General features: G+C 53.3%; 3 protein-coding genes across 10 annotated transcripts; 2 read left to right on the forward strand and 1 right to left on the reverse strand.

The window, feature by feature from the left end:
• Positions 1–1324: 1324 nt before the first annotated feature.
• On the reverse strand, positions 1325–5333 carry Tcf19 (transcription factor 19). 3 transcript variants are annotated; one of them, XM_057751522.1, is made up of 4 exons: positions 5202–5333; positions 4412–4947; positions 3085–3634; positions 1325–1559 (listed from the first exon to the last, which is right to left on the reverse strand). In XM_057751522.1, exons 2-4 carry the CDS (start codon positions 4647–4649, stop codon positions 1550–1552), a joined length of 798 nt encoding a protein of 265 aa, XP_057607505.1. In that variant the 5' UTR covers positions 4650–4947; positions 5202–5333; the 3' UTR covers positions 1325–1549. The 3 variants fall into 3 exon arrangements, with proteins under 3 accessions (XP_057607505.1, XP_057607506.1, XP_057607507.1); XM_057751523.1 differs by lacking the exon at positions 5202–5333 and having other exon boundaries at positions 4412–5185; XM_057751524.1 differs by lacking the exon at positions 1325–1559 and having other exon boundaries at positions 3081–3634.
• A 231-nt stretch (positions 5334–5564) lies between these two features.
• Positions 5565–18841, forward strand: Cchcr1 (coiled-coil alpha-helical rod protein 1). Of its 6 annotated transcripts, XM_057751911.1 has the most exons (19): positions 5565–5724; positions 6344–6456; positions 6754–6820; positions 6903–7116; positions 8609–8912; positions 11256–11419; positions 11518–11653; positions 11776–11886; positions 12080–12229; positions 14093–14203; positions 14308–14414; positions 15897–16009; positions 16211–16256; positions 16534–16682; positions 16762–16950; positions 17033–17134; positions 17869–18020; positions 18113–18278; positions 18440–18841. In XM_057751911.1, the coding sequence occupies exons 3-19, from the start codon at positions 6805–6807 to the stop codon at positions 18571–18573; spliced, it is 2364 nt and encodes a 787-aa protein (XP_057607894.1). In that variant the 5' UTR covers positions 5565–5724; positions 6344–6456; positions 6754–6804; the 3' UTR covers positions 18574–18841. The 6 variants fall into 6 exon arrangements, with proteins under 6 accessions (XP_057607894.1, XP_057607896.1, XP_057607891.1 ...); XM_057751913.1 differs by lacking the exon at positions 6344–6456; XM_057751908.1 differs by lacking the exon at positions 5565–5724 and having other exon boundaries at positions 5854–6456.
• A 1845-nt stretch (positions 18842–20686) lies between these two features.
• Psors1c2 (psoriasis susceptibility 1 candidate 2) lies at positions 20687–21537 on the forward strand. The gene is made up of 2 exons (XM_057794284.1): positions 20687–20741; positions 21185–21537. The coding sequence occupies exons 1-2, from the start codon at positions 20687–20689 to the stop codon at positions 21535–21537; spliced, it is 408 nt and encodes a 135-aa protein (XP_057650267.1).
• The last annotated feature ends 4824 nt before the right edge of the window (positions 21538–26361 follow it).

Consider the following 26361-nt stretch of genomic DNA (forward strand, 5'->3'; position numbering starts at 1 on the left):
ATCCTTGCTGGTACTTTAAATTGATCATAGCCATTGGTCACCGGCCGCTGGCCTTGTCCCATGTCACTCTGGAAGCCCTAGTGGACTTAACCTAAGAAAACCAAGTCTTAATAGAAAAATTTTTTTTTTTTTTTTTCGAGACAGAGTTTCTTTGTGGTTTTGGAGCCTGTCCTGGAACTAGCTCTTGTAGACCAGGCTGGTCTCGAACTTACAGAGATCCGCCTGCCGCTGCCTCCCAAGTGCTGGGATTAAAGGCGTGCGCCACCACCGCCCGGCTTTTTTTTCTTCAGAGCAGAGTTTCTGTGTAGTCCCGGCTGCCCTGAACTGGAACTCACAAGATCTACATGCAGTTGAGCACCCAGTGCTGGGATTCAAGGCGTGCCTCACCATGGCTGGCCTAAATTGTTAATTTTTATATTTTATCTGTATGGGTGCCTTTGAGGCTTGTTATTGTGTAAAGTGGCTGTGGGGGTCACTGGATCCCCTGGAACTGGAATTACAAGTTGTGAGCAGCCCGTGTAGGTTCTGGGAACCGAACCTGGGTCCTCTGCAATTTTCCTAGATAAGGTTTCTCTGTGTAGCCACGCTGTTCTGGAACTCTGTAGACCAGGATGACCTCTGCCTTTATGGAGTGCTGGGATTAAAGGCTGTCTGTCCGTGGCTCTTAGCTGCTAACCGCTGGGCTATCTCTCCCACCTAAAATCAAGTCTTCAAGCGGTTTTTTGTTTGTTTGTTTTTGCTGTGTGTCAGCCCCACTAGAACTCTTGGCCTCTGCCTCCCAAGTCACGGGATTAAAGAGCATGCGCCACCACTGCCCAGCAAAGATTTGTTTTATTATATATGGAGTGTTCTGGCTGCATGCCAGAAGAGGGCACCAGATCCCATTATAAATGGTTGTGAGCCACTAGTGGTTGTGGGAATAGAACTTGGGACCTCTGAGCCGTTTCTCTGGCCCCTCCTTTTAAAGAAAGGACCTTGTGTAGACCAAGCTGGCCTGGAACTCATAGTATGCTTCCACGCTCAACATTAAATCTGTGTGTGTGTGTGTGCGCGCGCGCCTGAATCCTTGAGTGCCACAGCACGGGGACAATGCATGAACGTCTCTCTCCTTCCACAACGTGGGTCCTGTGGCTCAAGCACGGTCATCGGGCTCGGTAGCCAGCGCCTTCACACACACGTCATTCCCATGGGTGCTTCTGCTGCAGGGAATTCCATCTCACACCACACCAAGTCTAGGCTTCCCAGCATTTGGAAAGCGGGCTTAGACTCAAGGATAAATACCCCCATGTGAATGAAGCAAATTTATTTTTATTTAAAGGCAAAGCTCTGAAAAGCCAGTCACAACAGACCCAGTCAGCTGCGGCACTAGCCATGATATGAGGAAGCCCTGGGGTGTCTTCTGTGATGGTTGCTCCAGCGGCAGGTAACTCTGTCCATGGGAACTTGGCAGCAACACCTTTGGCAGGAAACCATCTTTTATTTTGTCACCTCAGCCATGAGGGTTCTTCAGCCTTGAGTCGGAGTCTATGGCAATGGATTTTCCCTGTGCTCATTCCCTCCTTTGGAGAAAGGAGATATTTCTCAAGATTCATTCTTTTCAAAAAAAAAAATAAAATAAAAAAGATTCATTCTTTTCAAAAAAATGAATGTTTTGCCTGTATATATGTGTGCCTGGAGGCCAGAGGCCAGCAGACGTTGGATCCCGCGGGACTGGGGTGAGCTGAGAGCAACCAGGGCTCTTGATCACTGAGCCATCACTGCCGTGTGAGTTCCACTTACACCATCACTGCCCCTAAACCGGAGGAGCCACGTCTGTGTCCTCTGGCCTGCAAAGCCCAAGGTGTGAATCCAACATGGCATCCTGGGTGGCCAATGCAGGTCACGAGGTACCAGACATCACCGCCATCCAAGGCTACTGTCCTGTGGGTGGCCGCAAAGGTGCATGAGGCTCCCCACTTTTTGATTTTTCGAGACAGGGTTTCTCTGTAGTGTTGGAGCCTGTCCTGGAACTAGCTCTTGTAGACCAGGCTGGCCTCAAACTCCGCAATCCACCTGCCTCTGCCTCCCAAGTGCTGGGATTAAAGGTGTGCGCCACTGCCCGGCTAGGGGCTCCCCACTTCTAAGGACAGTGGGAGTCTGGGAGTATTCCTGAATATCTTGTAGTCTAGACCTCTGGACCTAGCTAGAGCAGCACCACAAGGGGCTTCAGGCCTGTGGGAAGCAGGAACTTGGAGGGTAAGGGGTGACAGCAGAATCCATGCCTAACACACAAGGTGACGCCTGGAACCCCAGCAGGACAGATCAGTTTCCATTCTGACTGCCCTGTCCTGACCTTTACTTGGAGAATTTGAGGCTAGCCTGGGTTATACAGTGAGACCCTTTTGTCAAAAGCAAACAGGGTTAAAAAGATGGCTCAGGCCGGGCGGTGGTGGCGCACGCCTTTAATCCCAGCACTCGGGAGGCAGAGGCAGGCGGATCTCTGTGAGTTCGAGACCAGCCTGGTCTACAAGAGCTAGTTCCAGGACAGGCTCCAAAACCACAGAGAAACCCTGTCTCGAAAAACCAAAAAAAAAAAAAAAAAAAAAAAAAAAAGAAAGATGGCTCAGCTGATCTTCCAGAGGATTTGGGGTCTAGTGCCCCACCAGTTCCAGAGGATCCAATGCCTTCTGGCCTCAGGGTACTGCATACACGTGGTACACAGACCTCCTAAGTTGACCTGCTTACTCTAGTTTTTTTTTTGAGGCGGGATCTCAGTATGGGTCAGGTTGGTCTCACACTTGGCAATCCTGTCTTCTGCCTCAACTATCCAGTGCTGAGACTGATGGTGTTTTATGTATGTGATAGGACGCCAATCCTGGGCAAGTCAGGTGCATGCTAGCTAATGTCTCAGTGAGGCACTCCTGTGCCCCACCCCCTAGATTCTAGTTCTAACCCTTACTCCTGCAATCTCACACATTTCCTGCATTTATGGATGAAAGCTAACCCAGATGTTATCCCTGTACCTCTCATCCTGCCTTCTAAGACTTCATAAAAAGGAATCTAGGTGTGAGGTGTAGACAGGCTAACACTGAGGACTCAACTTACCCATTGGACACCAGAGCGGCTTTCTCCATGCGGAGCTTCTTCCTGGGCTCCATCAGGACGGACAGGGGGCACAGGGAAGCCTCACTCTCATCATCTAGTTCTGCCAACACTCTGTGAACTGATTTCCTCCGGTTCCTTGTGGGCGGAGCAGACGAAGCTCCCGCCTCCCCAGGCCGGGTGGCAGCAGCCAGGCTTTGTGGTCGGCCTCCACCCCTGGAGAAGGTGAGTGGCTGGGACTGCAGCTTGCTGAGGCTGCCGATGGAGTTGAGGATCAGTGTGGCCTTGGGGGCAGAGGAGAGGGTGCTGAGTGGCCGCTGGGGCGCCCCCTGAGGGGGCACCATGGGCTGGAAACCGGTCCCAGCTTCTCCCCTGGACCGAGGGACAGTGATGGCAGCGAAGTCCTGAGGTTTGACCCGGACTTGTTGGAACATGAAGTAGAATTCCGAGGAGCTGGTTCCTGCTTGCCCTTCAGGGCCAAAGGTCAGAAGGTCACCATCGTTCAGCTCCAGCCTGTGGCCTCTTGGGAGTCGGACATTATTGACCAAAGTCCCTGTTGATGGTGAGGCACAAGACAAGTGACAAGTACTGTGACCTGGTTATTTGGTTTTCAGGGGAGCACCGAGGAAAGTCCCATGAATGGGAAGTTTTCTCGCTGTGTTCCTGCTTGAGCAGATCTACCCCTAAACAGCTCCCATTCTTATATTTTTGAGACAGTTTTAATCTGTCATCTAGACTGGCCCAGAACTCACGACCCTCCTGTCTCAGCCTCCGGAGCGCTGAGATCGCAGGGCGCGTGCATACACACACACACTGAGCCATACTTGCCCCTGCTGTCTTTTTCCTTGACTGTAAATGGTATCAGCTCCAGCTACACGTAACACACTGGCCTGTAACAGCAAGCGCTTACGCTTACTGTTGGCTGTTACAGACCAATGCCGAAAACCTCAGATGAGGCTTCTCCAAACCTTGCATCTGACCTAATAATAGGAAAGTAAGAACTGGAGATGAAAGAACTGTGGACTTTAGAGGCTGCCTTGGGCTGGGTGGAACACTGCCTTCATGGGAACAAGTCTGAGCTTAGTACTAGAGTGTCCCGCTGTGACGCTTTACCGATGACATCCCAGCGCCTCCCTCCTAGCCCAGCGTGAGCCGAAACAGCTGAGCAGGTTAGTCCTGGGAAGAGCAGACTGCACAGCTCCGATGGGCAGACCAGACCTGATCCTGCTTGTCTGTTCACGGGACACTGACAGAGAGACTGGGAGGTAGATAGCGGGGTCCCAAAGATTCCCTACTTATGCCAACCTGGGGCTGCCTGCTCACAGCTTACCTTGGCTGCTGTGGTCCTCCAGGCTGACCCTCCAGTCGTCGCCTTGGAGCTCAGCATGCAGCTCCGCATGGACCCCAGAGATGAGGCCCGGCTCCTGCTGGGGCCGCAGGGCCACATCACACAGGTCAGCCCTGCAGCCCAGCCGGTAGGTGCAGCCCGACCTGGATGGGGGGTGGAAGGTGTAGAGATCACCGCCCCTGCCGCCCCCTATGCGCAGCAGCTGGAAGCAGGGCAGCATCGGGGGTGCTCCCTCTGCACCACTTTTGCCACCTCAGCAGCTCATCACCGCCCCTGCTCCTGGGCCACGCACCGCGGGCTTCAGTTCAGTGCTAAGTGACGTCAACAGCTGTACCGTGGGCAATGCCAACTTGAGAAATAAGATTCAGGGAGCCAGAGGCGGTAGTGGCCGTCAGGACGAGACTTAAAAAGCAATTCCAGTAAAGTCCTGATGCGATGCAAAACCAGGAAGACGTCCTGCGGGACCTCGGGGGAGCCGGATTCTCGGGCCGCAGAGCATCCGGAGAGGCTTTAACAATCTGTGCAAGGCAAAGCTACTTTAAGCGGCAGCTGGGAACATGCGGACGGGGTGGGGAGGTTCTGCGACACGAACGTGTGTGCGGCACGGACGTGTCCCCTCAGCTGTAGCCCGGAGCCGGGAAACTTCCTAATCCAGGTGGAGCACCCCTTCTGTCCGCCCCCGCTCTTCGGTCCCTCGAGGGAAGCGAATCCGCTGTCACCCACAAAGCGCGGCGCAGACAGGTCCCTGATACTGCAACAAACTGGATCTCACCCTTTCCTTTTTCGCTTGCAGGGTAAACTGAGGAAGGGACTCCACACCCTGCGCCCTCGCCCCCGCTGCGGTTTGACAGCCAGAAAGCCGCCGGGAGGGCGCGGCTTGGGGCGCGCGCCGCGTAGACTCCTCCTTCAGAATTCCCGGGTCCAGCTTCGCGCCTGCGAGCCCGCCTTCCCCCTCCGGCTGCTTCTGATTGGCCATCTGAGTTGCCCTCTTCCGTTCTACTGGATGAGGCACAGGGAGGAGCTGTCCCTCTCCCGCCCTCCGCCTTTTCTGATTGGCTTACACGTTTTCCCGGGTTCCCGGGGTGGGGTGGGGCCGTCAGGGCGCGGAGAAGGCCTTAGGCGTCAGTCTGCCTGCGCGCACCTTTCTTCTTCCTCCTTCCGGCCGGGAGAAATGGTGCTTTAGAACTTTTAGAGCAGCCCGCCAACCCACCCGCCTCGCGCATGCGTGATCGGGGTGTGAAGCCTGGACCGGGCTCGGAGTAAGGGGCGTGGCAAGAGGGCGGATCTCGCGCCGGGTAAGGGGTGTTCGACCAGAGTCGGTTGGGGGCGGAAAGGGTCTGAGAGGGGGTGCTAGGGTGGGTGGACGGGGTCCGCAGGGGAAGGAGGTGCAGGAGCCCGGAAAACAAACAGATGAGAGGGTCGAGACAGCCTTAGCGCTCAGGGTCCTCAGGGGGATGAGCCAGGGGTGTGTGCAGGAGAGGAGAGGGGAGACCAGAGGACAGGTAGCGCAAGATAATTCCGTCCAGAAGGATGCAGACTAGAACTAAGAGGAGAAGCGGGTAGAATCTCTGGATTGCGTGAAAACAAACAACAGCAGCAACAACAACAAAAAAGACTTTTGAATTCGGATGGGAGTTGGACAAAGAAGATGCTGTAGGGCTCCGAACAGAGACGGACTTCGGGAATGGAAGCAGAGGGGATGGGGATAGAGAGAAACTGAGGCTGGTTACCGAGAGGCTCCGTTGAGATAGCAGGAAGCTGGGTTCCCGGCAACGGGCTCTAGGCTGCTTGCGTTCCCCGGGGATCCTAGGGAAGCCGCTTAACCCCATATGTGGCCTCATTCTTCTGGGGCCAGGCCTTGGGCTAACGCTTTGAAAGGAATTGACTCAGAAATCATGGCTCGTTGGTACCTAGATGGGCTTCCCAACATCCCTACCATTCCATGGCGAGAACTGTGGAGACCGGGCTCCCTACGGGCCCTCTCACCTCCAGCCCTGAGCTGCAGGGACCGTAGACCCTTGAGGAAGGTAAAGCACCACCCAGAATCCTGTAAGTAGAAGCAATCTCGAAGGCACCCTCTGGCCCCCATCCCAGTACCTTTACCTCATGGTTGTTGCCTCGTTCGTTCTCTTAGGAACGTGACTGGGACAGGCAAGTGGTTTGGTTTTCATCTGCCTCCTTGGGGAAGTAGGGAAAGAGAAGCTTAGAGCCCTGTGGGTCAGTCAGTAACTTTAGTATTTTATCACTTTGTTATTGTAGGACTTTCTCTTTGGAAGGTGGCCAGAGAACTGAACTGGAATGTCCTTGTTTCTCCTATTGTCCAGGGGAACGTAGATGCCTGGAGACACGATCCAGAGGCTTCAGATAAGACAGAGATGTTGCCACCTTCAGGTCAGTGAGGCCAGTCCAGGAGGCTGGGGGTCTCCTCTCTCACTGAGAAACTGACAGTCTTTTACTCTTGTGATCCCCTCAGGTTTTGCTGGGCTGGTTCCTCCCTCTCACTTCCAAGCTCGGCCCCTTCCAACTCTGCCAAGAATGGCCCCGACCTGGGCTTCCGACATTCCCCTGGTCCAATCCAGGGTTGGCCAAGGTGTCGTCGAGAGGCGGTTAGACACTCAGAGGCCTACGGTGACCATGTGGGAACAGGATGTTTGTGGAGATGGACAGGGGACAGGGCGGAGAGGCAGGTAGGGGTCGGACTTGCTAATGATCCTTTGTACACGCATGCCTTTATTTCAGCCCTTGGTTCCATAACTTGTGTGGTTTTCTGTAGGCGTTGTTGGTGCCTACAATGCATACACCATATGCACTGGGGATAACAAAGAGAGCTCTGGAATGTAACTGTCTAAGGGAGCAGATGGGTGGCCCAGAAGCTGTTGGGAAGCGAGATGACACGTAGCTTAGACATGCTGACCCGGTACAGTGTTCCATACTGGTTCTTATGGAGTAGTTAAAAAGGTCTGTAGGGCTGGAGAGATGGCTCAGAGGTTAAGAACACTGGTTGCTCTTCCAGAGGTCCTGAATTCAGTTCCCAACAACCACATGGTGGCTCACAACCATCTACAATGAGATCTGGTGCCCTCTTCTGGTGTGCAGACATACATGCAGGCGGAATACCATATACTAAATAAATAAATAAAATCTTTAAAAACAACAGATTTCAGCTGAGCTCACATCTTTAATTTCACCACTTAGGAGGCAGAGGCAGACAGATCTCAGTGAGTTCAAGGCCAGCTTGGTCTTCAGCCAGTACTGTTACACAGAGAAACCCTATCTTAAAAAAAACAAACAGTCCTTTACAGGATTATGCCTCTGCCTATGACTATGCTCTGAATATGTGTTTTAAGATTTTATTTTTGAGCCGGGCATGGCCTGCCTTTAATCTAGAGTGGCAGAGGCAGGTGAATCTCTGAGTTCAAGGCCCCTCCCTGGCCTACAGGCTGAGTTTCTAGACAGCCAGGGCTACATAAAGAAAACCCTGTCTGGATAAAAGGAAAGAAAGCAAAATAAGATTTTATTTATATCTATGTGCGAGCATGCGTACTTGGAGGCCAGAAGAGGCTGTAGGGTTCTCTGGAGCTGGAGTTACAGGCGGCTGTGAACAGCAGATGTGGGTGCTGGGAACTGAACTGGGGGTTTTGCCAGAGCAGCCAGCACTCTCAGCCACTGAGCCATCTCTCCAGCCCCCAGGAATATGTCTGTGTGTGAGTGACAATTCTTTGAAGCCTGGAGTCTGACCTGGTACTTGCTCTACAACTCAGACTGGCCTCGAACTCACAGAGATCCGCCTGCCTCTGCCTCCCAAGCGCTGAAATTAAAGGTGTGCGCCATCACTGCCCGGCTGCTTATGGTTGTTGTTTTTATTTTTTTGGTTTTTCGAGACAGGGTTTCTCTGTGGCTTTGGAGCCTGTCCTGGAACTAGCTCTGTAGACCAAGAGCTAGTCTCGAACTCACAGAGATCCGCCTGCCTCTGCCTCCCGAGTGCTGGGATTAAAGGCGTGCGCCATCACTGCCTGGCTGCTCATGGAGTTCTTATGATGGTATAAGTGTAGAGATCCTACCGCCTCAGCTTCAGCTCCTGCTTCCCCACATAAAGTAGGGGTTACTATTCTCTTTGCTGTCTCCACCCTCCCCGCAGTACCCGGGACGCATCTCACCCGTGCCCACCTGTCTTTGAAGGTCTCTGGAACTGGGGGTCTCCAGCGCCCTGAGCCAGCAGGCCGAGCTGATCTCCTGGCAGCTCCAGGACTTGCGGCGGCTGGAGGAGGAGGTCCGATCGCTACGGGAGACCTCGCTGCAGCAGAAGATGCGGTTGGAGGCGCAGGCTCTGGAGCTGGATGCTCTCGCCGTGGCAGAGAAGGCTGGCCAAGCTGAGGCTGAGGGCCTGCGTGCTGCCTTGGCCGGAGCCGAGATGGTCCGAAAGAACCTGGAGGAGGGGAGCCAGAGGGAGCTGCAGGAGATGCAGAGTCTGCACCAAGAGCAGGTGAAGATGGGGGCGAGAGGGTGCACTTCCCAGCGAATTGCAGGGAGTCTGGGGGGTGGGGGGTGGGGTGGGAGCAGAGCCATGGCAACTTGGAAGGGGAACGAGGGTGTTTTGGTCTTGCTCGGGCTGCAGTTGTTCTTGGGAGTCATGTGACCTGGCACCATTTGAAACGCTCCCAGTTCTCTGCTAGGTACCCTTCTAGGAACCTGGTGGAGGGAGGGAGGAAAGCGGGTATGGATCCCGGGAAAGACTGAGAGGAGAACATTGTTCATTCAGGATGCCCACGGCTTCTCTTTGCCATCCTCGAGGTAGGAGCTGCCTGGGGATTCAGTGACCAGGTTGCCTGAGTCTCTGCTGTCATGAATGGAGCTGACAGCCTGGTGGGGACACATTTAATGTGGCTTTAGCCAGCTGCAGCTGGAAAAGTGCTGCAGGGTGCACGGAGGGCAGCCACCCCAGGCCATGGCGAGGTCAGGAAGGGAAGCCATAAAGATGAGTGTTTTGTTTGTAATATCGGGGCAGCAGCAGCCTTGGTGCCCGGGAGTCATCACTGAGAAGGCTCCCCGAATGTGTCGCTTCCCTAAGCAGACACCCACTTTGATATTTGATAGCCTGTGTAATTGGTACCACGATAGAAGGCAACTCCACAGTCATTGTGATACAGCTGCTTGCTTCGCTGTTTGTTTTGGTTTTTTAAGACAGGGTTTCTCTGTGTAGCCCAGCTGTCCTGGGACCTGCTTTGTAGACCTGGCTGGCCTGGAGCTCACAGATTCTCTTGCCTCCGCCTCCCAAGTGCTGGAATTAAAGGTGTGTGCCACCTCGCCGGGCTCCAGAAAGAAAAGCAGGCTAACAACACAATCAGACTTATATTTTATGTCGAGAAAGACTGTGTGCAGGGAGAGCCTCGGGAGAGAGCTTGGGGAAGTGCACTGTCAGGCAGCAGGCTTGGTGGGTATGGCAGATCTATTTTGGGGTGCAGGGGTGTGTTAAGGCAGGGTCTGGATATGTAGCCCTGGCTGGCCTTAAACTTGACAGTCCTCCAGACTCGGCTTCCCAAGAACTGGGGTGTCTTAGGGTTTCTGTTGCTGTCTTAAAGCACCATGACAGAAAACAACTTGGGAAGGAAAGGGTTTGGCATATGTAACCCTGGCCACGTCCACTGAGGGAAGCCAAGGCAGGAGCCAAAGCAGAGGCCAAGGAGGAACACTGTCACTGACTTGCTCCTGGTGGCTTGGTCAGCCTGCTTGCTTATGTAACTCAGGACCCACCCCACTGTGGGCTGGGCCCTCACACATCAACTATTAATCAAGGAAATGTCCTTGCCTATGGGACAATCTGATGGATGCATTTTCTCAATCGAGGTCCCCCTTCCCCCCCAAACTGTAGCTTGACAGCCGGGTGGTGGAGGTGCGCACCTTTAATCCCAGTACTCAGGGAGAGGCCAGCGGATCTCTGTGAGTTCAAGGTCAGCCTGGTCTACACAATGAGTTTCAGGACGGCCAGAGTGGTTACACAGAGAAACCCTGTCTCGAAATAAAATCAAAAAATCCTTTAGCTTTTTTCAAGTTGACCAAAAACTCACTATTACGCGGGTTTATAGGCATTTGCCACCACATGCTCAGGACCACTGGAGGGTGTGTGTGTACATTCAGGTGTGGAGGAGTGTGAGTGGCACAGGTGAAGGTCAGAGGGCACCCTCAGGCGTGGGTCCTTGAGCTCCTTCATGGTATTTTATTGACCTGTAACTCTATCACGTAGGCCAGACCTCCTGTCCCATAGAGCTGGGTGATTACAGGTGTGCCCAGCTTTCGGCGTAAGTTGTGAGGCACCCGACTGAGCCATCTTTTCAGCCCACAAACGCGCAGGCAGGAGGCAATGTTTACTGGGGCTGTTAGTGGACACAGGGAGGGAGGGAGGGAAGAGAACGGGCAAGAATTGATGATTGACACTAGCAGGAGAACCAGATGCAGGAAAGTCTCTGTTTGCTTATAGTGGGGTGGTCTGTGGGTGGCTCTCTGAGAGACAAGGCCCAAGGTGGGGGAGCTGCCCCCCTTAAAGATGACTTCTGTTTATGTGTGTGGTGTTGGTAAATGTATACCACACGTGTGTGCGGGCACCCAGCGCCAGGAGAGGACACTGGATCCTACCACACGTGTGTGTGGGCACCCAGCGCCAAGAGAGGACACTGATCCTACCACACGTGTGTGTGGGCACCCAGAGCCAGGAGAGAATACTGGATCCTCTGAAGTGCCTGCTGTGGGTGCTGAGGGCTGCACGAGTTCAGGATGCGCGGGAAGCTCTCTCGTTTCCCGGGTCCCTCTCCAGCCCCTTCTCCCTCCACAGATGTCCTCCCTGACCCAGGCTCACCAGAAGGCTCTTGCCAGTCTGACCAGCAAGGCTGAGGACTTGGAGAAGTCTCTGAGTAGCCTGGAAATGAAACGGGCAGGGGAGACCAAGCAGCTGGCTGTGGCCCAGAAGGAGGTGGAGCTGCTTCGGAGTCAACTGAGGTCCGGACAGGGGCGACTGGGAAGGGCCTAGCGGGTGACGGCATGGCGGCATGTGGGCTGTTCCACTGAGGACTCTCCCGTTTCTGCCTCCACCCTAGTAAGACCCAAGAAGAGCTGGAAGCTCAGGTGACCTTGGTCGAAAGTCTGAGGAAGTATGTTGGGGAACAGGTCCCTCCTGAGGTTCAGAGCCAGGCATGGGAGCTGGAACGGAAGGAGCTTCTAGACACCGTGCAGGTGAGGACAGGGATGGCCCGGAGGAGAGAGCACAACTCCCAGGGAGGGAGTCGCAGGGCTCAGACTGCCTGCCCACTGCCTGGGTGTAGCGCGGAGACTCACTGGCATGCTCTTCTGCCCAGCGCCTGAGGGAGGACCGCACTGACCTCCAGGCCACCGTGGAGTTGCTACAGGTTCGGGTCCAGAGCCTCATGCACATGCTCGCCCTACAGGAAGAGGAGCTGACCAGGAAGGTAGGACTCCCTCATCCGCCAGCCCCTGACTGGCTGCAGGCCTTCCCTCTCTGGGGGCAGTAGTTGGTGTGCTGCCCAGACCCACTAGGATCCTTTTTCTCCAAAACCTCGCTCCTCGTTGTGGCAGGGCAGATAGAGCAAAGGTCACCCTGTCCGCCTCCTCAGGATGCTTCTCCTGCCTTCACACATGCAGATCCAGCCTTCGGATGCCCTGGAGCCCGAGTTTCCTAAGAAGTACCGATCGCTGCTGCGCTGCTGGCGGGAGAAGGTGTTTGTCCTCATGGTACAGCTCAAGGCCCAGGACCTGGAACACAGGAACTCCATGAAGGGGCTGAGAGACCAGGTCAGGGGCTGTTTCTCATCATTCTGCACTCAGCATCTCACACAATGGTGACAGTTTTGCTTTGGTGGTCACCATGTGCTGGGCACAGGCCCTGAAGAGATGCCTACGTGTTCCCCAGGAGCTTCAGTTCTAAAGGAAGACGAAGGAATAAGGAGAAGAATGGGTGGTGTCAGACAGATGTGCTGATGTCACAGATGTGCTGTAAGGGGGAGGATAGAAGAATGGGTGGTGTCAGATGTGCTATAAGGGGGAGGATAGAAGAATGGGTGGTGTCAGACAGATGTGCTGTAAGGGGGAGGAGAAGAATGGGTGATGTCAGACAGATGTGCTGTAAGGGGGAGGAGAAGAATGGGTGGTGTCAGACAGATATGCTGATGTCACAGATGTGCTGTAAGGGGGAGGATAGAAGAATGGGTGGTGTCAGACAGATGTGCTGTAAGGGGGAGGATAGAAGAATGGGTGGTGTCAGACATGTGCTGATGTCACACAGATGTGCTGCAAAGAGAAAAGGTGTTGACAAGACTGAAGTAGATAGGCAGGGTGGTCAGTGATGCTTCCGATCCATCAGGGCAGGGCGTGGTCAAGACAGGGTTTCTCTGTGTAGCCCTGGCTGTCCTAGATTTGCCACGTAGACCAGACTGACCTTGAACTCAGAGATCCAGGCCTGGGAAGATTGCTCAGTGGTTAAGAGCACTGTATGCTCTCCAGAGGGTCCTGGTTACATTCCCAGCACCCACATGGCAGCTCACAACTGTCTGTAACTCTAATTCTAGGCAATCCGACACTCTTTCACACAGGCATACATGAGGCAAAACACCAGTGTACAAAAAGTAAGATTTTAAAAAGAGAGAGAGAGCGAGAAAGAGCAAAGAAAAGAACCGAGAGACCCAGCTGTTTCTGCCTCCCAAGTACTGGGGTTAAAGATAGGTGTGCACCACCACTGCCTGGCTTTCTTTCTTCCTTCCTTCCTTCCTTCCTTCCTTCCTTCCTTCCTTCCTTCCTTCCTTCCTTCCTTCCTTTCTTTCTTTCTATTAGCACATATTTATTTAGGTGGGTGTAGTGGTGCATACCTGTAGCGAGCTGCATGAAGCCACACCTGATGGCAATGTAGAGAGCTGCGTGGAGTCGCACCTGATGGTGCTGGCTCCCGCCCTCCGTAATCCCGAAAGCGAGTGCTCTCTGTGATAATCAACTTCTAATATCAACTAGGCCTGACTTATGCTATTATCACGCAATGATTGTCAGCTGCTTGCATATGCGTGAACCTATGGGCAGTGCCCACCTGGCAATCTGGGGTTGGCGGCCCAGGCCTACTTAAGGGCTGGCAGAGAGGAGAGGGAGAGAGGAAAGAAGAGAGAGATTTTACAATTGTCAAAAGGTCCTGAATAAAACTGCAGTGAGAAGAGCTCCGGTGGTCGCGTCATCCTTGCTGGACGAGGGGGGCCGCGACACATACCTTTAATCCCAGCACTTAGGGAGGGAGAAGCAGAATTTCTGAGTTTAAGGTCAGCCTGGTCTATATAGTGAGTATCAGAATGGCCAGAACTACATAGTAAGATCCTGTCTTAGGGGAAAAAAGATGTGTTCATTTTATTGTATGTGTAGGAATGTTTTGCCTGCGTGTAAGTATATGTACTGTGTGCCTATGGAAATCAGAATGCGTTGGCTCCCCTGGAACTGGAGTTACAAATGGTTATCATGTGGGAAGAGGGAATTGAACTCAGGTCCTCTGCAAGAACAACCAGTTCTTTTAGCCAACTGAGTCAGTGTCTGCAGCCCCACTTCAGGGATTCCCGCCCTGTCCCCTTCATTCTCACGGCTTTGGCTCCAGACTTCCCTGCCCAGCTCCCACTGCTCCCCTAGGTAGCAGAGCTGCAGGAACAAGTGAAGTCCCAGAGCCAGGAGCAGGCCATCTTGCGTCGCGCCCTACAAGACAAAGCCGCTGAGCTGGAGGTGGAGCGGATGGGCACCAAGGTCTGAGCCAGGAGACTTGAGGGAGGGGGACAGAGACCCTGACCAGACACTGGGGAGGAGGAGGCTCTAAAGAAGATACACACATAAAGCTGCATCCTTACCAGACCCTGCAGATGGAGCTGAATCAGGCTCAGGAGGCCAGACAGAGGCAGGAGCAGCTGACAGCCTCTGCTGAGGAGCAGCTGAAGTTCTTGGTCCGTGCCATGAGCAGGTATCTTCTGTGAGGCGGCGGGTGGTGGGGTGCTGCTTCCCTGAGCAGCCTCGGGCTGAAGGGTGCAGAAGGGGGGCACCTCTATCTCACAGCATCACCCACTGGGATCCTGCTTCCTGCAGGTCAGTCCAGTAGCCTTTGAAGCTAAGTAGGGCAGCTGGGCGGAGCCACGGCTTCAGAGCTCAGTGGTAGGATCTGTCCTTTCTTCTCACTCATGCCTTGTTTAGTTGGGGAAAACATCTAAGCCGCACAGCCAAACTGGTCTATAGCTCAGCACAGCACTGGCCTGACGTTCAGGAATCCCTGGAACAGACTAGTCAGAGGAGCCCCTGCCCAGATGCAGAGCGTCGCGCGAGCCTCCTGCCTCCAGGAAGCCTCCCAGGCTTAGAGTATCCGAAACCCCAGCTGAGGGAGGCAGACAGTGCCAGAGCCTGAGCAGCAGCCTGCCATAAAAGCCTCACTCAGAGCTTGGCCAGCCCCAGTGCCCACTGTTGGCCGCTGTGGGTTTTGCTGAGCGCTTCCCTGGGCTATGGATTGCAGATCCAGGGCGGCTCTGACCTGGGAGCCTTGATGGTTCCTCACTGCACACTGCAGGCCAGGCAGGATGGCACATGGCGGCTTTAAACCCAGACTCAGCTACTTGGGACTCTGTCTCAACCCTGACCATCCCTTCCCTGCCAAACCAAATGAGATGCCTGAGCCATGGTGTTGGGTTTGTTCTCAACTGGATTTTATTTTGAGTTTTGTTTTGTTTTTGTTTTTCAAGACAGGGTTTGGGCTGTCTTGCGTAGCCCTGTCTGTCCTGGAACTTGCTCCGTAGACCAGACTGGCCTCTAATTCAGAGATCCACCTGCCTCTGCCTCCCTAGTGCTGGGATTAAAGGTGTGCACCACCACTGCCAAGCTCGGCTGGATGTTTTTATCTGAAAGTCACTAAAGCTTAAGCATTTATGTTTTTAAGGTCTGCTAAGGAGCTTGATTGATTAATTGATGTACTGTGACCTTCAGGGTCTGCCAAGGTCTCATCCCTCCTAGTGGTCTCTGTCCCCCCTTTTCTTGCTGCTTAACAGCTTACCTCCCCACTTACGTAACAGTACAGGACAGATGTGTCCTGTGTACACACTGCAGGTCCTTCAGGACAGACGTGTCCTGTGTACACACTGCAGGTCCTTCAGGACAGACGTGTCCTGTGTACACACTGCAGGTCCTTCAGGACAGACGTGTCCTGTGTACACACTGCAGGTCCTTCAGGACAGACGTGTCCTGTGTACACACTGCAGGTCCTTCAGGACAGACGTGTCCTGTGTACACACTGCAGGTCCTTCAGGACGGATGTGCCCTGTGTACACACTGCACTCCTTCAGGACAGACGTGTCCTGTGTACACACTGCAGGTCCTTCAGGACAGACGTGTCCTGTGTACACACTGCAGATCCTTCAGAGATGAGGGGAGGGGAAGGGCGAATGACCTGTGCCTTTTCCAGCACTCAGGCCAACCTCCATAGCACCATGACCAGGGTGAATCAGGCTGTAGCCCGGATTCCCAGCCTCAGCAACCGACTCAGCTATGCTGTCCGTAAGGTCCATACCATTAAGGGTACGTATAGCAACTGTGGGGTTTCCAGCCTGTCCCCACTGGCCCAGACCCCTTCCTCTTAGCCCTAGATCTGACCCCATAACTATCCTCTGTTGCCTTGGTAACTGTCACTGCCCTGTGCTCTGTGCATCCCTGCCCTGTGCCCCGCTGTCCTTCTGTCCTTGTATAACCATCTCCCTGTCCTTTGCTTTTCCTTCTCAGGTTTGATGGCTCGAAAACTGTCGCTTGCCCAGCTGCGCCTGGAAAGGTAAAGGATAGGTGTACCAAGGTGGAGGGTGTGTGGTATCGAGGGCGGTCTGGGACAGGCTACCGAGGTGGAGGGTGTGTGATGTCGAGGGTGTACCGAGGTGGAGGGTGTGTGGTATCGAGGGCCGTCTGGGACAGGCTACTGAGGTGGAGGGTATGTGGATGTTGTGTGTGGTCTGGTACTGGTTGCCAGGACTCAGAAAGGACAAGAAAGGGTAGAGGCACGGGCCAGGTGGCTGCTGAGGGATTTTTCTCTGACTTCCTCCTTTCCGTCCCAGCTATCCCCCACCCCCACCCCCACCCTCACTGGATGCAGACCTGAGCCTTGAGTTGGAACAGCTACGGGAAGAACGAAATCGCTTGGATGCAGAGCTGCAGCTGAGTGCCCACCTCATCCAGCAAGAAGTGGGCCGGGCACGGGAGCAAGGTATGGCTGCCCTGGTGGGTGGGCGGAGCCGGGGAAGACTTGGGGTCTGAAGCTCAGGTGCCTAGAAACTTCCTTTTAGGGGAGGCAGAGCGCCGGCAGCTGAATGAGGTGGCCCAGCAGCTGGAGCAGGAGCTGCGGCGCGCCCAGGAGTCCCTGGCCACTGTGGGGCAGCAGCTGGAGGCAGCCCGGCAGGGCCAGCAGGAGAGCACAGAGGAAGCCGCCAGCCTCCGGCAGGAGCTGACACAGCAGCAGCGGATCTACGGGCAAGGTGGGCAAGGTGGGCAGCGTGGCGATGCCCGCCACCCTTCAGGGTGGTCAGCTCCTGACCCCGCCTCCCACCCTCACTGCAGCCCTGCAAGAGAAGGTGACCGAGGTGGAAACGCGGCTGCGGGAGCAGCTCTCAGACACCAAGAGGAGACTGAACGAGGCTCGGAGGGAGCAGGCCAAGGCTGGTGAGATATGCTGGGGAGGACTTGGCCCTCGAATGGCCTGGCTGTCCTGGAACTCGCTCTGTAGACCAGGCTGGCCTCCAACTCACAGACCCTCCTGCCTCAGCCTCCCGAGTGCTGGGATTAAAGGCGTGCGCCACCACCGCCCAGCATAAATCTTCACTTAGTGAGCTGAGCGCACGGCAGCTAATACCAGGTGACCTCCCTGGCTCCTGGCCTGTGTCACTGCCCCTCAGCAGATACCACTGGCGACTGCTGTCACCAGAAACTTAATGCAGATGAACATGAGCCAGAGGCGTAGGCTGAATGTTCACGTCTTTCCCCATGCGCCCATGGTCATGCGTGTAGACAGAGTCGTGTGAGCTGGAGACATGATGGGTCAGCTGCACACCGCCCCACAGAAGGGAAATTCTCTAATCATGACACCAGTGTCAATTCCGTGAGCCTTCGCCACACACGGTGGCTCTTGCCTATCTTCCCAGCACTAGGGAGTAGGAGGCAGGATAGTTTAGGGCCAGCCTGGGCTACATAGCGAGGCCTGTCTCAAAACAACAGCAGCACAGATGACAAGCCTTGCCTGAGGAGTTGCTGTCAGGGATGAAGAAGGCACTGGGGTTCACAGAGCCCAGGATCCATGGCATCTGCCCACTCGCGGTGTGGAAGAGACCCCGAGAGTCAGAGCTGAGAGCTCGGTCTGATTTTTTGGGCTCTGGGCTGACCCACTCCCATCTCCTTAGTGATTTCCTTGCGCCAGATCCAGCACAAAGCTGCTCGGGAGAAGGAGCGCAATCAGGAGCTCAGGCGCCTGCAGGATGAGGCCCGGAAGGAGGAAGGGCAGCGGCTGGCCCGGCGAGTGCAGGAGCTGGAGAGGGACAAGAACCTCATGCTGGTAGGGGACCGAGGGAGCAGGGACCTGGTAGCTGTAGGGGTGGGGGCGGCCCGTGGGCCCTGGTGCGGTGCGGCTGACCCTCTCCTTCCCAGGCCACCTTGAAGCAGGAGGGTCTCCTCTCCCGTTACAAGCAGCAGCGCCTGTTAGCCGTGCTTCCCTCGGGAATGAATAAGAAGTCGGCGGGGTGCAGCTCCCAGCTTGTAGGGTCCCCAGATCCCGAGTCTCCAGCAGCTGCACCTTCCGGAGAATCTGTGAAAGGTAGAATTCCGCCGAAAGACCTCCCCCCCCCCCCAGGCCCGAACCCCGAAGGCCCCTGGCCTCCTGTGCCCAGGACCCTCCCTCAGGCCTCCCAGCCCGTACAACCCCATGCCCTGGGCAGCACCGAGCCTGTTCTCACCCTGCAATGTCCTCTGTATCAGGGTCCCTGACTGTCCTGCTCGACAACCTGCAAGGCCTGAGCGAGGCCATTTCCCGAGAGGAGGCTATTTGCCAAGAAGACGTCCCGAGCACCACGTGCTGCCCTTCAGACCCCTGCTGCGGGGAGGAGCAGTGAAGCCAGCCTGGAGCTGGATCCCCGGGAGTGGGCAGGGGCCAGCCTGACCTGTTTCCCAGCAAGCTTCGGGGCCCCAGCTCCCACCACGTCTAAATTCTGCAATAAATAAAGATGGCTGTAGCGGGGCGGATGCTCGGAGTTGTCTGGACTCTCCCTGAAGCCAGCTCCTCCCGCCCGACCTTCCCGAGTGGCACCCCTTCCTAATTGCTCCCAGGTTTGGGGTTTTTGTTTTGACTTTTGAGAGGGAGCTCACTACGTTTGTACACCAGGCTGGCCTTGAACTTACAGAGATTTTATTTGTCTCCACCTCTCGTTTTCTTCCTTCCTTCCCTTTTTTGTAAGACTTGGTCTCATGTAGCCTCGGCCGTCCTAGAACTCCCTCTGTAGACCAGGCTGGCCCCGAAGTCACAGAGATCCGCCTGCCTCTGCCTCCCGAGTGTCACTGCCACCTGGACCAAGTTTTCTTTACCTCCACTTTTTGCTTTAGAATTATTTTCCTTGAGTGATGATGAATGCCTGGAGCAAAATACTAAACATTCAGTATTTAAGAAGCTTCTCACAGGAGAGGCCTTCCTAGCCCAGGGTCACTGTGACAACGGCGTGAGGAGGGGAGGGGATGCTAGGCCGGGCCGAATTCTACTCCAAAGCTGGTCCAGATTGTGTTGTAAAGGGATTTGGGTGGGTTGGAGAGATGGCTCTCTTCTAGAACGCGCGCGCGCGCGCACACACACACACACACATACACACGGCAGCTCACAACTGCCCATAACTGCACTTCTGGTGGGTCCAGTGCCTTCTGACCTGTCTGCACTGCATAAATGTGGTGCATATGCAGGCAAAGCACCCATTCATGAGGCTGGAGGGATGGCCCAGTGGTTAACAACACTGAATGCTCTTTCAGGGACCTGGAATCAATTCCCAGCACCCCATATGGTAGCTCACAACTCTCTGTAACTCCAGTTCCAAGGAAGCCAACACCCATAGCAAACACCAATGCACATAAAAGTTAAGAAAAAAAAACACCCATTCACATTAATATATATATATATATGGGCTGGAGAGATGGCTCAATGGTTAAGAGCACTGACTGCTCTTCCAGAGGACCGGGGTTCAATTCCCAGCACCCACATGGCAGCTCACAACTGTAAATCCGGTTCCAGGGACTCAATACCCATGGCAAAACACTTATGCACATAAAAATTAAAAAGAAAAAACTTTGGATGTGTGTGGAGGGGGCAGTAACAGTGGGTAAAAACCTTGGGAGCCTGAGTGAGATGGGTCCAGGTTCAGGAAGGGGCCCAAGTGAGGGATCTGGGAACAGGGCTAAGTTTCCCAGGTCAACCACAGGCAGTGGGAGCAATGTGGAGACTCTGAAGTGTTCTTAAGGAATCTCATGGGGGAGGGGGTGTTTATGGGTCGCAGGGCCCTGGTGCTGAGGAAGAAGGAAGAAGAAACCAGATTACATGGGGTGGTGGGGGGAGCATCTTCCTGAGCCTTGGGGGGGGGGGGTTGATGCAATTGTCTCTGCATAGGGTCAGGAACCAGGATATCCTGGCTTCTAGTCACCTAGGTGGCTCCCTATGGAATTCCTTAGAGATGTCAGTGCCTGGGAGGTCCCTGTGTAGCTGAAGAGATACACTCAGAGAGCAGCCTGCATGGTCCTGAGGGAAGTGGGGGAGGGGTTCTGCAGACTGACCCAGGCGTCCTGCCTCCACCTGTAATTACCAAGCTTCCCCACGCGAGGTTTGTCCCCATTTTGTGGCTCCCAATAACTATGAAGGATGAAAGGTGGCCTCTGTGATTACAGAGATGACAGGTGGGTACCGGTGGCTGCAGGGTGTGGATGGAGGAGGTGTAGGAACAAGGGTGGGGCCTCCTGGGGTCTGGGTCACTGATAGGGAGACCCGGCTGATGAGACCTGGGCTGGGGACTGAAGAGATGCTACTGGCAGGTTCCTTGTAAACGGGTCCAACCAGTTGGGCTCTGATGGGGATTCCTCAAGTCACTGGGCTGGCCCCTCCCCACATGCTCGTCACCTCCTCTACTATAAAGCCTCTCGGGTTCTCAAGCACCCAGACTCAGAGCACCCCACATCAGGGGCCAGTAGACAGCCATGATGCTCAACTGGAAGCTGCTGGGGCTCCTGGTCCTTTGCCTGTGTGCTGGAGGTAAGTCGGGAGAGGCCAGGAGCACAGCTGGGGCGACTCACCCTTAGGGTGGGGACCCCCAAGGAGGGCAGGAGTGTCTTTAGAGGGGGAAGCCAGGGAAGGTAGGTAGGGGCAGTTCGGTTGTTTTAATATGTTGTTGGGTCAGGTGGAGGGTCGTGACGTGGGTGTATGGAGTCTGTGTGCAGTGGGCTATCCCAACCCAGGTTGGACAGAGTCATTTGGAGGCTTGATCATGTGAGTGGTCCCAAAGAGCCCAGGGCTTTCACACAGCATGGAGGTGGCTTCAGTATTTGGGAAATGTATGAGGAGCACCTTAGCGGGGGGCAGGAAGTGGGGGGGTCTGCTTTGGGGCCAGCTCAGGCTGTACGGGAGGCTCAGCCTTTGGGTCCGAAACTGGGTGAGGAGCAGTCTGTGCCTGCATCTGTTTTCTTCCTCCTCCACAGGCATCTCAGGCAGTGAGGACCCCTCTCCCAGACCCACAGAAGCCCAAGAAGAAAAGGACTCCCCAGCATTGCCATTGGGCCCCCCAATCCCTGGTGACCCCTGGCCAGGAGCACCTCCTCTGTTTGATGAGCCTCCACCTCCAGGCGCCAACCGCCCCTGGAGAGATCTGCCTAATGCCGGTGCCTGGCCCCCAGAGCCCCCTAGCACTGATCCCCCTCAGCCTCCTCTGCCTGATGACCCCTGGCCAGCAGGAACCCAGCCCCCAGAAAACCCCTGGCCACCTGCCCCTGAAATGGACCACGGATCTCAGGAGGAACCTGACCTCGACCCACCCCAGGAAGAGTTCAGATAGGGAGGAGCCTCAGGGAGCTCGAGCCTCCTCAGAGCACACCCAACCCCACCTCTGCTCCCTGCTTCCTAATCTCTTAGCTCCCTGTCTCTGGTTGGATTGTGTGCAGGTGTCTATGTTCTACCACCTCCCCTTGACCTTGACCTCCATGTCCAGCCCCCCTTCAGCTTAACCTCCATGTCCAGCTCCCCCTTTAGCTTGACCTCCATGTCCAGCCCCTCTCCTTCACCTTGACCTCCATGTCCAGCTCCCCCTTCAGCTTGACCTCCATGTCTAGCCCCTCCCCTTCACCTTGACCTCCATGTCCAGCCCCTCTCCTTCACGTTGACCTCCATGTCCAGCCCCTCTCCTTCACCTTGACCTCCACGTCCTGCCCCTTCACCTTGACCTCCATGTCCAGTTCCTCCCCCTTGACCTTGACCTCCCTGTCCAGCCCCTCTCCTTCACCTTGACCTCCCTGTCCAGCCCTTTCCCCTTCACTTTGACCTCCAAGTCCAGCCCCTCCCCCTTCACCTTGACCTCCAAGTCCAGCCCCTCCCCCTTCACCTCCATGTTCAGCTCCCCTTCCCCTTCACCTTGACCTCCATGTTCAGCCCCACCCCCCTCACCTTGACCTCCTTATTCAGCTGCTCTGCCTTTCTTAGTCAGAATAACGTAAAGCACACTCCTACCTCACCCAACCTGTTCCTGCTTCCTCTTCCCAGGGCGTCTAGACCTCCACTTCCTGGGAGGGCCTGAGCACCGTGCTCCCTACTGCCCCCTGGTGGCCTTATCTGGGAAATGACAGTAGACCAGGATGGTGCTTCAATGGAAAAATAAAAGCCGTGTTTTCTTCTGAACTTCGGAATCTAGGTTGCTTCTCCCTCTTTTTTTCCTTCAAGACAGGGTTTCTCTGTAGACCAGGCTGGCCTCGAACTCACAGAGATCAATCTGCCTGTGCTTCCCGGGTGCTGAGATTAAAGGCGTGGGCTTCCACACCCAGCTTTAAGATGCATTTTCAATAAAAGTTTTGTTTTTAGTGCCTAATCAGTGCTTTTTATCTTTGATATTTGTGTTTTCTGATAGCTGTAATATAAATTTGGTGCCGAATAATTATTTAATACCCACAAGTCGTACGAGGTGGCTGTGGTGATGCACACCTGTAAGCCTGGCCCTTGGGAAATGAGGACAGAAGTTCAGTTCAAGTTCATCCGCAACAACATCAAGTTAGGCGTCGTCTGGGATGCAAGAAACAGTGGCTCAACCAAAGGGGGCGGGGCTCAGCTGGTAGATGCAAGAAACAGTGGCTCAACCAAAGGGGGCGGGACTCAGCTGGTAGAGCGAGCGCTTGCCTAGCGTCCAAAGCCTCAGTCCAGTCCACAGCCATCTCACAACGGGTGTGAGAATTACTCAGCTCCATGGCCCTCAGAGAGATGCAGTAACAGGAAAATACAAGAAAGAAATACAATGAAAATAGGTCAGTGTCCAATTACCATCAGGAAGGCTTCCTCCGGCAGCTGATGGGAGCAGATGCAGAGACCCACAGCCAAACTTTGGGTGGAGAGAGCCCAACTTGGCGATCTCCACTGGGTCCTTCCCCGTGGAGCTCGGGGAACTCCGTGGAAGATGGGGAGAAGAGTGGTAGGAGCCAGAGGGGTTGAGGACACTTGGAGAGCATGGCCACAGAATCATAGGCAGGACTCACACGGCTCAGAGACTGAAGCAGCCACACAGCCTGTGTGGATCAGTGCTAGGTCCTCTGCGTATGTGTTATGGTTGTTAGCTTGGTGTTTCTGTGGGACCCCAACAGTGGGAGTTTCTGACTCTTTTGCTAGCTCTCGGGACCCTTTCCCTCCTACTAGGTTGCCTCATTCAGCCTCGCTATGAGGGTTTGTGCCTAGTCTTGTTGTATCTTGTTATGCCGTGTTTGGTTGATATCCCTGGGAGGCCTCCTCTTTTCTGAAGGGAAGCAGAGGAGGTGCGGAAGAAGGGGAAACTGCCATTGGGATGTATTGTATGAGAGAAGAATTTTAAAAAAAAGAAAGAAGGAAAAAAATACAACAAAAAACCTTTCACTGGGGCAAAATTCTAGGGAATGGGGAGAGAAGCTAAAGAACAAGGAAGCCGGTGGTTTCATACTGGCTAAGAGACTTGCACAGCACACAGGACTGGAGGGACGGCTCAGTGGTTAAGAGCACTGGCTGCTCTTGTAGACAATCAGGGTCCATTCCCAGCACCTACATGGTGGCTACAACTGCCTGACATCTTCTGTTCTACATGGGCACTGCATAAACTGCATGCTTATGGTACACATACACGCATGTATGGAGACAAAGATGGTGCACATACACGCATGTATGGAGAAAGGTTCTTTCTACAAAGCCCGGGCTGGCCTGGAACGGCTCTGTCAACCAGGCTGGCCTCAAATTCCCAGAGATCCATCGGCCTCTGCCTCTTGAGGGCTGGGACTAAAGGTGTGTGTCAGTATACCCTACCTTTCCTTCCTGTTTGAATTTCTGAGTAGCGTTAGGGTTACGATTGTCACCACCATGCCCAGTTATATCCTAGGCATCTAGCCCAGGGCTTTGTGTATGTCTGCGAGGGAATCTACCGTCCCAGTTACACAGGCCAGCCAATCTACCGTTGATGTTACACTCCCAGCCTCCTCCTCAACCTTTTTTTTCTTTTTATTATTATTATTATTATTATTATTATTATTATAGCAAAGGCTCCTGTAGCCCAGGATGTCCCGGAACGCCAGGTTTTACAAGTACTGTGATTACAACCTTCCCTGCCCCTCAGACTTTCCAGGGAAGATTTTTCACTGAGGGACATACTCAGCCCATTGGGGGTGTTGAAGGAGCTGCGGGCTGCTTCCTGCCACCCAGCTTCTGGCTGCCTGGCTAGCTTATGCCCCAAAATAACAACACACAAACTGTATTCTTTTAAGTACTGCCTAGCCCATTTCTATTAATGTGTGTAGCACCCCAAGATGCTTTTACCGGGAAGATTCTAGCCTATGTCCATCCTTGGTCGGAGTTTCATCACGTCTACCCTGGAGAGCAGAAACATGGCGTCTTAGCTCACTTCCTCTTCCTCCCAGCATTCTGTTCTGTTTACTCCATCCACCTATGTTCTAACCTATGAAGCCAAGCAGTTTCTTTATTAATTAACCAATGACCTTCCCACATCATTTCCCCTTTTTCTGTTTAAACAAAAAGGAAAGGCTTTCACTTTAACATAGCAAAATTACATATAACAAAACAGTTATTAAGCAAGAATTACAGTTACAATATTTACATCTATTTTATCTTTAATCATAACAAAGGAAAACTATAACTATAACTAACTATTCTTCAACTCCATCAAAGACTCCAGAAGGATACAATATTACCTAAGCAAACAAGAAATAAGCAACTTCCAAACTCTAGAAATGACAGAGACATCTCGCTGCCTGGACAGTCACCCAAAGTTTCTCTGTACTGTTGGGGCATCCATCTTCAGCCTACAGGCCCATAGTTTCTAGCAGACATTTCCATGAAGCAGGAAAATTGAAAGGCAGTTCAGTTACTATATGCTGTGTCCTGAAGAATGTCTCGCAGACTCTTTTAAGAATCAGGAACCCCGAAAGATCATCTCACCTTTAGGCAAGTTCAGTAGTCCTCTCTCTGTGTCCAGTTTATACAATAGTCCAGGCAAGAGCAGTTTCTTGCCCAAATGGCTATCAAACTCCATCTTCCTCTTGAAGTAGATTGATGCTGCCAGGAGCAGAGTTTTCATTGTCATGAAAAACCCTAAGTTATTAAAACATTTAAAATGCCATATTCTCTAGCCTTTGAAAGATAAGATGAATGCCTATCTGAAATATATCCATGCACACCTAGAAAATCTAACTAACATGACTACAAACTTGACTATTATAGATGATTATCTATTAACAACCTATATACATTACATTTTTACATGAACTACACAATCACAATACCTTAATCAAGATTAGAAATATATATCCATATAACAAAATTGACCTTAAATTTATATCAATAAAGTCAAATCCATACCGATGCAAACTATTCATATCTATATCATATCCCCCTTTAAATGTAAAAGAACATTTATAAACAGTATTTGGGAACATGGGTGCAGTTATTTCTCTCCAAACTGCTTCCTGCTGAATGGGGGCGCTGTTATTCGGGTCTTTTATGGGATAACCTGTCTGCTAGTTTCATCTCAGTCGGCAGTTGAGCGAAGTAATTTTCTGAAGGTGTTCACAGCAACCTTTCAGGAGGGTGTGGTCTATCATACCATATTGGAATGGTGATTGCCCAGGTAGTCAGTTGTCTCTGTCAATTGTTGCACATTTTGGATATCTCTCATTTGTTAAGTAATATTTATTCCCTTCTCAGATCTTTGACGGAGTTGAAGATTATATAATTGTAGTTACTCTCTATGTTATTTAGACTCCTTGAGATAGAATGTTTAGCAAAACTTTTGTTCTCAATATTGTTTGTTATATTTATTATTTGTTATTATTGTATATAGTTGTATTTGGTTTAGTTCTGTCTTATTTAAACAAAAGGAGGAGATGTAGGGATAAGCCCCACCCATTGGGGGCGTGTTCGCCTCAGGCTAATGTTTACTGATAAATCTGCCGGCGTGCTCTGCTTTCCTATTCTCCGCGGGGACCTGTGGTCCTGTAAGTCTATTTCCCCATTAAAGTTGTATATATTTTTATAATCTGTCTGCATTCATTTACGTCGTTACATGGGGGAATAAAAAACAATACTAACCTTTTATGAGAGAGGGCCATTAAAGGAACAAAATAGTCCTGCAGGCCCTGGTGTGGCC

Source organism: Chionomys nivalis, chromosome 19 (assembly GCF_950005125.1).
Source record: "Chionomys nivalis chromosome 19, mChiNiv1.1, whole genome shotgun sequence".
NCBI classification, from domain to species: Eukaryota; Metazoa; Chordata; class Mammalia; order Rodentia; family Cricetidae; genus Chionomys; species Chionomys nivalis.